General features: G+C 39.6%; 1 protein-coding gene across 1 annotated transcript in view; it reads right to left on the bottom strand.

Moving 5' to 3' along the window:
• The window catches only part of ASXL3 (ASXL transcriptional regulator 3), a 135,569-nt gene that overhangs the window by 58,228 nt on the left and 63,272 nt on the right, over positions 1-14,069 (bottom strand). Inside the window, exon 5 of the mRNA XM_068396971.1 lies at positions 4,162-4,283. Within this exon, the coding sequence (XP_068253072.1) occupies positions 4,162-4,283 (122 nt within the window). The remainder of the gene's footprint in view (positions 1-4,161; positions 4,284-14,069) is intronic.

Below are 14,069 nucleotides of genomic sequence, written 5' to 3'. Positions count from 1 at the left end.
AACAAAGAAGTCTTGATAAACTAGTCCTGTGAATTTGGGTAAATCAGAGTTAAATGACACTGTTCACCATTCTGCTCTGAAATATAGTCTCTTGTTGCTTCAGGTTGTAGGTTGGTTTCTAATAATAATTACAGTTGTGCTAGAAAAGTCAGCCTGAAATGTTATTTGAAGCTGTACAGGTCTAACGTCCTACAATTCAGAAGCAACACATTAGCCAACCTGTAACCTCCCCATAGCTCTCTTACTGCTTGGGGCCTAACAGCATCCATTGGAAAAAAAGAGATGTGGAGTTGCCACTTCTACTATAAGAACAAATCATATGGATGGGTGCCTTCTTTCTCCACAAAAAACTGCATCTACCCACTTTATGAATAAAACAGTGGCACATATATGAACCCAGCCACCAAGCATGCAGACAAAGCCCAAAGTTAACAAAAACAAAACAAACCAGCGACAGTAACATACCTTGTGTAGATTCCCTTATTTCCTGAGCTTCTCTCCTCCCAAACCCACTTGGCTGCTGTCTCTGGAGTTTCTGTCGCTACAAAGAGATCTGGATGCCCAGCACAGTCTCAGACATGTCCTGGTCTGTATTCACATTCTGAGTCTGAATGGAGTATCCTTCTCTTCTCCCAACAGAAAATTTATGGGTACCCTTCTTGGTGCTGATTCCAAAATGCCAAAAGTGAGGCAGGATTTTCTTCCACATCTGGGAGCTCTACTATCATCCCAGACAGCGTTACAGGGCATCTTCAAGTTCTTTATCCTCTCTTGGTACTGCCCCAGGAAACAACTTGTACACTGATGGACAAGGTGCTCTTATACTTGGCTATCAGAGTCCAACAGACACTAATACCACCTCAATGTCCTGGATATTCACACATGCTCAGTGTTACCTACATGAGGCCAGTTTGCAGGTATGATCGTTTCTTCTGAGAAATGTTCCAAGAACATCTTGACAGATACAGACAAATCTGTACATAGCGAAGACTTCCAAAAAAAGTATCACCTCAAGTCAATGGAACAGAAACTGGACCAGAGAGGAGCATGGTAGATACTATGCCATGACTTGATGTCCGTACTTGAGTTAGCCTTGTCCAGAGCAAGAATAATTCACACAGTAGTGTGACCATGTACCACTGCTAGCAGATGCAGATGTAGTTCAGTACTTTCCCAGGAAGAGGTCCTTAACATGGGTCTGTATGCCAAAACGCTCGAGTGCAAAAATGAGGTAAATCAGTATGGAACTGATCAGTACTGATAGTAAATCAGTGTGTGACAGCATACCATAAACCTTTTTTTCAAAGGTACTAGATCAGCAACAGCTGGACACACATACCCAAGCACTTCCAACAGCAAAGGGGAAACAAAAATCTGTAAAATCTGCCATCAGAAAGCCAAGCATAAAAGGCAGCTCTACACCATAGACTCTTTTGTCTAAACCCTCATGAATGGGAACTATTTTGTTGGACATTACACTCAGATACTATACAAGAGCAAAACTGAAACTCCCTCAAAAACAAAAAAAGAAGCATGAAACACACTCAGTGGTAAAACACTCAAAACCTTTTTCCCAACAAGGACACTATGGAAGGCAGTGAAGCTACGAAGTTTCCAGATCAAAATGGCAGCCCAGCCTTTGAAAGGTGAGGAGATAAGGTCTGATCTGTGACATAGACCTTGTGAGAGTCCATTGCAACTGCAAATCTTCCTAGCCTCTGTAAAGTACTCCAGATCCACTACTACCTGACAGAAGTCAAGACCAAGAGTCAGGGCTCAGAAAATGCCATTTCCTCCAAGCTCCTAGCAGAGCTCAAGAAATGCAGTGTTGTGACTAATTTGATTCATGAAAACATCCTAAAATGCAAGCTGTTACAAGGAAATGCGAGATTGCTCCTTGCAATCTAAACTCAGGAATACACGTCTAGAATTCATTAAAAATCAAGTCATATGTAAATCCAGCATATAATATTTTAAAGAGAATTACATAGTACTAGACTGTTTAATAAGTAGATAAACAGTGGAGAAAATCTTCTAATTCTAGCTCAGATCTTCAAGCAGTACTGCACATTATCAACTTGCCTCTCAATTTTAACAGATTACAGAACAAATACACACAAGTTCAAGTTAATGCAAAGAACCCACTGTTTTTAAATAAATTGAGTAGGAAACTATTTGGAAGACTATCTTGTAGGTTTTCATTCTGGGAAGACCGTTTAGTAATAGCAAAAAAGTGATAGCTAGGGAAGACCCCATTATGACACATATAGAGTATAGATATGTTTATATAGAATAAGCACTATATGGCTCATCTTCTGTTACTTTAGCATGGAACCAGTAAGTTAGTATCATTTGGAGGAGTGTTGCATACAACTGTCTAAAGTTTCTTTTGTATTCAAAGGTACTACAGGATTTTTTTTGTACAAATTTTAGGTATTATGTATCCATAAAAGCAACAGAGAGAATGGACAGTGAAAGAATAAATTTCCAACAGCAATTTTATAAATAAAATCACTGTTAAAGTTTATTCACCTCTGCTACAGTATGAAATTAAATCAAACCTCCAGCGTATATATGGCAGTAGCGAACACCTGAAACTTTAGAGAAAACAAAGCAAAAATCCTCTACTATTCCACAATACAAATGTCCATTTGTCTGATATGGAACATAGAGAAAACATTTTACTGATAGCTGTAATAATACTTTTATACTCTGAAGTACAGGATCTAATTACCATCAACTTAATTAAAACTGATTTCTTTTTATCGATTACTTAACTTTCCGATGTTGCCCTAATCCTACTGCCTTAGGGAATGTTTTCAAAGATTTCCATCAGTGTTATGACTTTTTATATTAATTAAGCTATTCTGATTAGTTTACCCTTTTAAAAACTATTCTCAGTGCTACACATCTGCTAAGTGACAAATGGTAGAGTTTAAACAGTTACACAAGTCCAAACATTGTGGCTTTGCTCTTTTTTACCCCTCCTTTCCCTTTGCCCACTCCCTTCACTCCTAAGAAAGTTCACGTATCGCAAAAGATCTGTATAGAAGAGTTTCCAAAAAGTGTGTCTTTTTCACAGCTATCCACACAGTGAGTGAGCTGCTTTGTGCCCACTTCTCAATTTTCCTGACCAAACAGATGTGAGTTCCCAATCTAACAATCCTTTCCAGTCCTCAAATCCTGCAAGTACAAGATAACCTTATGTGAATGATAAAGGTCTACTATTTTAAGTGGTTTTGAACTCAAACCGCATGAAAAACTAAGCACAAATACTTAAGTGTTTTGAGAAGGAGATGCGGATAGACTTTGCTTAACTTAACACTAAATCAACAACTCTGCAATAAACTACCCCACGAAATACTAGACCTCCATTTACTGTAACTAGGAGAGCAGTTATCAGAAAAAAATAAAACAACAACATCTCATTATGCTAACACTTCAGAAAAGTATTTCATTTTTTATAGTCTTTACATGACTAAAACAGTTCCTACATACTCAAAATTGAGAGGAGATCATGATAATATTTTTGAAATTATAATTTTTTAGTTTTTCTTTTTCATTTGCCCGGCTGTAAGCTGAACTACTTTGGCACTGTTGGAAAATAATTTTCACATTGTTATGCTTTCAGTTAGTATCTGACCTTCAATACTCAGTTACTGTTGCCAAGCTTTACTACTTATCATGCAACATAAATCATCCAATTCATGTTATTCAAAAAACAATAACTACCCCACTTTTATACACTGTAGCGTCAAATACAGTATAAAAAAAAACCTACTTAACAGACCATAAAGAAAAATTGAACAGCAAGTGTACACAGATTCTTATCTGCAGAACTTCTTTCAAAATCTTTTTTTTTTTTTATTTTAAACCTCACGTAAAGTTTCCAACGCAAGTGCTTACATACAAAAAGCAGGGATGTGATAAGATAAACAATTCTGCTTACTTGAAAAGCACATAAAAAATCATCAACTCACAATAAATAGCAGGACTGCACCATCGGTAAAACAAGAGAAGGAAAAACACCGGCAATACACCACTAAACAAAGCACTAAAAATCCTCAGAAATACCTTGAAATTCTGCTGAGATCTTATACAAATAAGACTGACACACACTTTAAAGGGAAGCCAATTGATTATCAGTCAATACAAGCTTACCTGCTTAAGTGCTTTCTTTGTGTGCTGCTGGAAGGAAGATACTAGCTTGCTTTGCACTGGTGCATTAGTAAGGCTTGAATCACGACTGGAAGACATTTCTTCAGATGTCTGCTTTGGGCAAACTTTATAAAAAGAAAAACAAAATCAGAATACTGTTACGGGGGTTACCTTCCCTATATCTCGGAAAGTCCTGAGGACAGGGAAAAAAAAAAAAAAAAAAAAAAAAAAAGACAAGTGCCTGGAAAACAGAAAGCTTGCTCTAAGAAATTCAGCTAATCTTGAGCTCCAGGTGAGCTGAAAATCCATCCATACTCCAAATAAATGTATTGCTTCACAAATATTTGTACCTCATCATACCCTTTCTATGCAGTTCTGAAAGGAAACTGAAATAGTTTAACTATGGTTTTCACACAGAAGCTAGACAAAAATTATCATCCTCACCAAGACATTTTTAATGGATTATCATGTGTCTAAAGGTGTATTTATACAAGAGACACTGATGACCCTGTGTTCTAGAAATATTTATAAATATGTAACTTCATGCCAGATTGTAATGGCTTCTTAGGAGCCAGACTCATCTATTTTATAAGTACGTCTTGGCAAAGCTAAGAACACACACTTTCCTGTTCAATGGGTAGACTGGAATATCCTGCAAAGAGGAATTCTGGTCTCTCAGGTAATACACACTGCTACTTGTCAGCCTTCTAAATAATACATGTTTTAATGAAAAAATACTACAGTACTTGCACTAAACAGCCTCTTGAATACATGTTGTGTGAGACACAGAAAAAGTCTCCTGGTTAAAATTAAAAGGAAATACGATTAATTGTTTTAAAAAAAACAGCTTTATTGAACAGATATGAAAGCTGTGAAAACAGCTGGAGGATCCTATTAGTCCTGGTAGTCAGCAAGTTTGACTAAAAGGGCTGTAAAAACCTTTCCACTCTTAATGCCTTGCATTACTATTACTCTCAATAGTGTCCTAAGACAGCCCAGCTAAAACAGCATTAGCATGAATCCAGAAATTAAGCAGCTTTTTTTCCATTCTCCTCTGCTGACTCAATTCAAGTCTGTCTTCCAGCGCTGCTCAAAGCTGGTTTGCGTGTTGACATACCTTCTTTCTAACGCTCTGCAGTTGTACATGGTTTTCCAAGGTTTGCCATACTTCGCACACCTACCAAAACAGTTTGAAGACACTCAAAGCAGCTGCACAGACACGTGCCAGAAATAATTTTAGCCCAAAGTTTCTGTTTGCCTATGGTTTTCTCCTCCCATCCTTCAGTGGGATGATCAGACACCTAAAGTAGCATTCTACCTCCCTTGCCTTTAGCAATGTTTCATAAAATAAGCATTGTAATGATTTTTTCTTTGTGTTTATATGAAGAAAAAAAAAAAGAATAGAGACAATTTCATTATCAATAATTAATGGCCACCATAAGATGCATGCAATAGTAAACATTTTTTTTTCACATTGAAAGAACAAATAATGAATACTTACCTCACAAACAGAGAATACACTCTGTTTTATGGCATTGTTATTATGTCAAGATATTTTTCATATTAGATTAAAAATTTTCATCAGCAGCTAAGACAAATCCAATTTTGTCACAAGATTTATAACTGATATTTGTCACTTTTTTCCCTTACACTTGGGGGATTTGTCAAAATATACAAAGCAGCTGCCACACAAAACAGATTCTGAGTCTACAGCATCACCTGGTTTGGATCAATCTTTTCCACATGATGAGCAAAGCTTACTATCAAAAAAGACAACTTAAAGGAGCAGCAAAGCATCAGCAGAAAACAAACAATAGCTGGTTTATACAATCTAAATCACTGCAACAGCTAAGCTCCTGAGACAAAGAACATCTACACCAAAATAAAAACCTGACATTTCAAATTACCTAGCTTTTGTCTTTCCTTCCAAAGAGATTTTTTTTTACTGTTTTCTGGCAAAGTCTGAGTCAAAGAACTGAATAAAAAACCAGAAATAACGTGAGCAGACAAACCCCAGAGTTATGGAGACAACAGAAAAAAATTAAAAATGCCTAAAAGAATGAAAACTGTTATATACTTAACTGTCCCTCCTAAGAGAGGATACAACATGACCTGTCATGAAAAACCTATTCCTGTTCTCCGGGATGACTGCAACTCCTTTTACCTTCTTGTTCAAATGGGAAATTCTGGTTTTCATTACCCTGATCTAGGACATTACCCAAGAGTCTCCCCTATTTATTTTGGTGATAAAGTTTATCCTGGAGAGGTTTGGCAACATTAACTGAAGATGCTCAACACTACAATCGTTAATGTCATAGTCACGATACAGCACAGGAATAAAAATAAACATAGCTCTATATTAATTTTTACCTTTCATTCATTGTTCTTTTAACAATAAACCCTGAAACTGTGACAGGGTCTATCAGAGGCCACCCTTCTTATTTCTATCATTGCTTCCAATTTTACATAAAAATATTATCAGTGTATTGTTTTTTTGCTTCTGTTTCTTTAAAGCTTTGACAACAAAGTTAAACCAAGCAACGGGGATTGTTCTAATGGGTGGAGCAACCAGAAACGAAACTCACTGAAACAACACATGCTTTCCATTGCTGTCATCTCTTCTGCAAGTACGGAAGGAATACCTCTCTCTAGGCTGGTTCGGTTTAGTGCAACCCAAACCTAGTTCCTTCAGAGTTTTGAAAACCAAACTTTTTCCTGTAGTCTATGATTAAAGAAATAGGTTTGTGAGGCTGAAATCCGCTGCTTAAAAATTTTAAAATGACATGGTGATTAGAGAAAGTCAACTTCATTTATTAACAACAAATGGCACCTCCTTTCTAAAATATATTTTGTATTTTATAAATATTTTCCTTCATATATCTAGTAGCTTAAAATAGTAAGAAGCTATTTTAAATATTGTTTTCCTTGTTTTAATTAAATTCCCATTTCCATTTAAAAACAGCTTGATACAGATCATGGCTATAAACCTATCCATCCAGTAAATAAGAGATGCCATTGCCTATTTTCCAAAAGTAGAGGGTACAAATGTTAAAAATCTAAATACATTATAATAATTTATATAATTGCTTAATAACTTATACAGTCTATTCACTTTATTAGCAAAAAAATACTAAAATTGTTATACAGGCTTTATTTAGAGGATAATCAAGATATTAATTGTTCACAAAACAATATGAATTGACTTTTCTGTAGGAAATGAAATACAAATATGAGACAATGAATACATGTATTCTTTAAAACATGTTCTACTTAGTGATTTAAATCAATCTGTGCCAAAATCTCACTATACTACAATGCCTGTGACCGCACAAAACTGTATTTATTTATTTGTTCATTGTTGGATAAAGTCCAACTGCTTTTCTCTGAATAAGTCCGAGGTAAAAAAAGGGGAAAATATGATAGAAAAATATGTAAGTGCTTGAAGTGAACATTGATGATCCCAATGAAAAAGAAAACACCTTCAGAACAGAGCAGGCATTTCTGCTATGGAAACCAAAGAACCCAGTAAAAGAAAAACAAATTCAGGAGGAGCCAGTGGTCTTTGTACATACCTACAACTTTGGAAAGGTGCAACTACTTTGTCCATAAGCACTGAAGATGCATAAATATTATCAGATCCATGTTCACTTGAAAAGCTCTAACAGAAAAGAATGCTAAGAATAAACTGGATGCTGAGGAGGAAAAAAAGAACCCTGAAAGAATGCAACAGATGAAGGAAAAATATGTGGGTAGCAAATAAAGAGGATTCATCATTATTGCTACAGTAGAAAAAGAGAACAAGAGCAGTTTTCAGTCTACAGGAGGCATTTCCATTTAGTGGAGAATAATTAGGCTCCATTCTTTAAATTAGTTTCTTCAAGGGCCATGACTGAGTGAAGGAATAAAGCAAAAAGCAACTATTAAGCCATAAACCGTTAGGTTATGAGCTGGAGGAGCAGCTGGGTTTCTGAAGATAAGACCTCCTTAGTGAGTGTTCAGAGAGTGTTAACATGAATGACAGAATTAGAATTACTTAGCAAAAAGAGCACATTAAAAATGTTTTCGACAACCTTCATTTAAAATAACTTCCTCTCTTCCATTTTTCCAAGACCAGTTTTGGTAATCATTATGAAAGGCTATAATTTATAAAAATCAGCAATGCTATCTTTTAATTTCAAATTTTATAGGCTATTGCTGTAATTTTTTATTACCTTTTACCTTCCATGCCCAAGAAATATGACACCTACATAAAACATATTAGAAGATGTGTTTCTTCAAAGAAACAATTTTTATGGGAATACATTATTCTGTCTCACTGCCACTGAAAGTTATAAGGAATAATTATAAACAGATTTATGTAACTAGATGGGACAGAAAAATTCCTGGAGTGCTTTACGGGGCTTATTTTCCCAAAATAAATAGCACAATTAATTCTGATTTCAGACAGACCATATTGTTTTAAAATCAAACCAGTAAAATCAACAGCAGTTCACTTCCTTCTTTGTTACAGAAACCACTGCAGATGAGAAGGATCGTTTAGTAATGGCCACATTACAAAATACAAATTAATATTGCTACCATATGCTAAAGACTAGAGTCTACCTCAAGTATAAAATGTATGCACACACTCTGGAGATATGAAACTTCATAGAGAACTCCCTAAGGAAAACATACACACAAAATCTCTCTCTAAGACATCCATAAAATGCAATATTTTCTTTGGGTGACACAGATCTATACTTGTATTGACACAAACGGTCATGCTTTGCCAACACAGATGTATCAAGTAATTCACCTCCATCACTCTCTGATCTCTAGAGCCCAACTTGCAAAATCGGAACAATTCAGAACTCGACTGTTGCCATCAGCTCTTGAAAATGAAAACCAGTTTGGGAGTTAGTTAATTGTACAAGTACGCCAATGCAAGCAAAACCAGATGCATATATCAAGGGCACTACGGTGACTGTAATATTCTTTTTGAAAAGCAATACTAGCACTGTGAAATGATAAGTAATATTGAATAGTATTTTTTTCAAAAAAGATATCAAATACCACATCAGCTTGGTAGCTTGCACTGAATCACATTATATTCTCGGCATGCTTTTGAGCCCAAACATTTTACAAAGCTTTGAAAACTGTGGATCCTTATTCCGAAGGAAGTCAACATTTTCCACTAAAAATATACAGCCTGTCATCACTAAGCTACCGGTTTCTTAGGCCTCATTAACTCTACTGTACAGCAAAAAAAAGCAGATGAGAAAGATCTCTCCCTCCAGCTCCACAGCATTTTCTCTCATTCTTATGACTCCCCTCCAGTGCTAATGAAACAAACCAAAGTTAAACTCTATCCTGGGTACAGTATTTTTATTTTATAGCTACTTGAGGGGAGATGAAAAAAAAACCCTGCCAAAACAAAAAAAAAGTGAAAAATTGTCTCTTTCTGATACGTCATCCAAAACTATACGTTCAAGCTGCTATTCCATTACCGCCCTTCTGCTTTTAGAAGAGCCTGTCCCACATCCACATGTTGCCACGTGTAACAGACATATTCAGCAGAATGATCCAACATTATTCCCAAGAGACAAGATGCTCAGGATAAGAGGTTTCCCTGAACTGCCAGAAATTCCATTCACAGAAAGAAACTGAACATCTAAACGTGGACTCAGGTTTCAAAAAATGGTAAATATTCATTCCTCACTACAGGAGTTATCCTAGTGGCTTCCTAGTCCAAAAAGCACAAGGTGTTCAAGAGCACAGTAGCTACAAAGACAAAATTTCAGGATTCAGCACGAATCCGATCCTCTGTCGTCCATCATTTCATCTACTGTCTCTAAGAAAACTGCCTAAGGAATTAATTCTGCTGTTTCATGTTCACAATTGAAGCACTTAACAGTTTTAGGAAGTGCTGAAAACCAAAGTGACTCAAGAGGAGACAGATGTTGCTCGTATTTGGCCAAACATCAGAACCCATGTTTGGGTTGGGAATGGGGAGGGCAGTCATGCTACCGCAGGAATTGCTACCTTCTCCACAGTTACACCATTGCGCATTCCAAAGGCTTTTGACAATTTTTAATCAACTGCGCTCCATGGCTGATGGATCAGCCCTGACTTCAGAAACCCTAGGGACAAGTGGTTTTTGAGAACAGAAAATCCTATTGATGGGCAAAAGGATATTATAGTCATCATTTTCCCAGGCAACAGTAATTGGGACTTTAATTCTTTTACTGACTGCATCTTTACATACTGCCCCCGTATTTGAGGGAAATTGAACTTATAAAAAGATATTATTATCTTTTTAAAAAGTACTGGCTCAGTATTGAGGCCAGTTCTCTTTAATATTTTTACCAATGATCTGGACAAGGGGATCGAGTGCACCCTCAGTAAGTTCGCAGATGACACCAAATTGGGTGGGAGTGTTGATCTGCTTGAGGGTCGGAAGGCTCTGCAGAGGGATCTGGACAGGCTGGATCAATTGGCCGAGGCCAACTGTATGAGGTTCAACAAGGCTGAGGGTCGGGTCCTGCACTCGGGGCACAACAATCCTATGCAATGCTAAAGGCTTGGGGAAGAGTGGCTGGAAAGATGCCTGGCAGAAAAGGACCTGGGGCTGAATTCAGTAGCCATCTGAATATGAACTAGCAGTGTGCCCAGGTGGCCAAGAAGGCCAACAGCATCCTGGCTTGTATCAGGAATAGTGTGGCCAGCAGGACTAGGGAAGTGATTGTCCCTCCGTACTCGGCACTGGTGAGGCCGCACCTCAAATACTGTGTTCAGTTTTGGGCCCCTCCCTACAAGAAAGACATTGAGGTGCTGGAGCGAGTCCAGAGGAGGGCAACGAAGCTGGTGAAGGGTCTGGAGAACAAGTCTTACAAGGAGAGGCTGAGGGAACTGGGGTTCTTTAACCTGGAGAAAACGAGGCTCGGGGAGACCTTAGCACTGTCTACAACTACCTGAAAGAAGGTTGTAGTGAGGCAAATGTTAGTCTCTTCTCCCAGGTAGGAAACAGCCTCAAGTCACGCCAGGAGAAGTTTAGATTGGATATCAGGAAAAATTTCTTCACAGAAAGGGTTGTCAAGCATTGGAACAGGCTGCCCAGGGAAGTGGTGGAGTCACCATCGCAGAATCACAGAATGTTAGGGATTGGAAGGGACCTCGAAAGATCATCTAGTCCAACCTCCCTGCCGGAGCAGGATTACTTAGATCGTATCACACAGGAACGCATCCAGGCGGGTTTTGAATGTCTCCAGAGAAGGAGACTTCACAACCTCTCTGGGCAGCCTGTTCCAGTGTTCAGTTACCCTCATCATAAAGAAGTTTTTCCTCGTATTTATGCGGAACCTCCTGTGTTCCAGCTTGCACCTGTTGCCCCTTGTCCTGTCAAGGGATGTCACTGAGAAGAGCCTGGCTCCATCCTCATGACACTTGCCCTTTACATATTTATAAACATTAATGAGGTCACCCCTCAGTCTCCTCTTCTCCAAGCTAAAGAGACCCAGCTCCCTCAGCCTCTCCTCATAAGGGAGATGTTCCACTCCCTTAATCATCTTCGTGGCTCTGCGCTGGACTCTCTCTAGCAGCTCCCTGTCCTTCTTGAACTGAGGCCTCACCAGGGCAGAGTAGAGGGGGAGGAGAACCTCTCTTGACCTACAAACCACACCCCTTCTAATACACCCCAGGATGCCACTGGCCTTCTTGGCCACAAGGGCACATTGCTGGCTCATGGTCATCCTGCTGTCCACTAGGACCCCCAGGTCCCTTTCCCCTACGCTGCTCTCCAACAGGTCTGTCCCCAACTTGTACTCATGCATGGGGTTGTTCTTGCCCAGATGCAGGACTCTGCACTTGCCCTTGTTATATTTCATTAAATTTCTCCCCGCCCAACTCTCCAGCCTGTCTAGGTCTCTCTGAATGGCAGCACAGCCTTCCGGCGCGTCAGCCACTCCTCCCAGTTTGGTGTCATCAGCGAACTTGCTGACAGTGCGCTCTATTTCCTCATCCAAGTCATTAATGAATATATTGAATAGTACTGGTCCCAGTACCGACCCTTGAGGGACTCCACTAGACACAGGCCTCCAACTGGACTCAGTCCCATTGACCACCGCTCTCTGGCTTCTTTCCTTCAGCCAGTTCACAATCCACCTCACTACCCGATCATCCAGACCACACTTCCTCAGTTTAGCTGCGAGGATGCTGTGGGAGACCGTGTCAAACGCTTTACTGAAATCAAGATAGACCACATCCACAGCTTTACCATCATCTATCCACCGGGTTATGTCCTCATAAAAGGCTATCAAGTTGGTTAAGCATGACTTCCCCTTGGTGAAGCCATGTTGACTGCCCCCAATGACCCTCCTATCCTTGATGTGCCTAGAGACAGCACCAAGGACAAGTTGTTCCATCACCTTTCCAGGGATGGAGGTGAGGCTGACCGGTCTATAGTTACCTGGGTCCTCCTTCTTGCCCTTTTTGAAGACTGGAGTGACATTCGCTTTCCTCCAGTCCTCAGGCACCTCTCCCGTTGCCCACGACTTAGCAAAGATGATGGAGAGTGGCCTAGCAATGACTTCCGCCAGCTCCCTCAGCACCCGCGGGTGCATCCCATCAGGGCCCATGGATTTATGGACATCCAGGTTGCTTAATTGGTCCCTGACCCAGCCCTCATCTACCAAGACAGACTCCTCCTCTATCCTGACTTCCTCTGAGGCCTCAGGGGTCCGGGGCTCCTCAGGACAGCCTCCAGCAGTATAGACAGAGGCAAAGAAGGCATTCAGTAACTCCGCCTTCTTTTTATCCTCTGTCTCCACGGCACCCACCTCGTTCATCAGTGGGCCTACATTGCCTCTAGTGTTGGTTTTACCTGCAATGTATTTGAAGAAGCCCTTTCTGTTGTCCTTGACCTCTCTTGCAAGGTTTAATTCCAAGGAGGCCTTAGCTTTCCTAGTTGCCTCCCTACATCCTCTGACAACAGACTTATATTCCTCCCAAGTGGCCAGCCCCTTCTTCCATGATCTGTACACTCTCGTCTTCCACTTGAGTTTGCCCAGCAGTTCCCTGTTTAACCATGCAGGTCTCCTGGTACCCTTCCTTGACTTCCTACCTGCTGGGATGCTCTGATCTTGAGCTTGGAAGAAGCAGTCCTTGAATGCTAACCAACTATCTTGGGCCCCCTTACCTTCTAGTACCCTGTCCCATGGGATTTCCCCTAGCAATTGCTTGAAAAGGCCAAAGTTGGCCCTCCTGAAGTCCAGGGTTGTGATTCTGCTAGATATTCTGTTCCTGCCACATGAGATCCTGAACTCCAGGGTTGTGATTCTGCTAGATATTCTGTTCCTGCCACATGAGATCCTGAACTCCACCATCTCATGGTCACTACAACCAAGGCTGCCCTCAACCTTCATCCCTGGAGTTATTTAAAAGACAAGTAGATGTGGTGCTTAGGGACATGGTTTAGTGGTGAACTTGGCAGTGCTAGGTTAATGGTGGGACTTGATGATCTTAATGGTCCTTTTCAACCAAAATGATTTTATGATTCTATGATTCTATTCTATATGAGACTGCTAGAGAGCTTCTATAGAAATCACATTCCAAACAAAATCAACAGTAGCGTAAAGAATTTCTTTAACATACGCCTTCGGAGAAGGTGGGGAAAGAAAGATTTCTCCACAGCGTCTGAAAAATCCTGAAGTGTGGCCATTCCAGTTGTCAGTTTAGCAATACTGGTGTGGAGTAACAGCTTTCGCCAAGTCATGTGTTTATAACTGTGAGGAATTTTTACATTGTTATGCTAATAAAATTGTTCAGTAGCCTGCATTTATACTGGGAAAATGTGCTTGCTGGGGAATAATGTGATTCTTCTCTATTTGAGAGTCAGCTGGTACTTTTTACTCTGAAAGCTGGAGACTATCATCTAA

Source organism: Nyctibius grandis, chromosome 3 (assembly GCF_013368605.1).
Source record: "Nyctibius grandis isolate bNycGra1 chromosome 3, bNycGra1.pri, whole genome shotgun sequence".
In the NCBI taxonomy this organism is placed as follows: domain Eukaryota; kingdom Metazoa; phylum Chordata; class Aves; order Nyctibiiformes; family Nyctibiidae; genus Nyctibius; species Nyctibius grandis.
The sequence above is the reverse complement of the archived record's forward strand: the minus strand, read 5'-3'. Positions and strand labels throughout refer to the sequence as shown.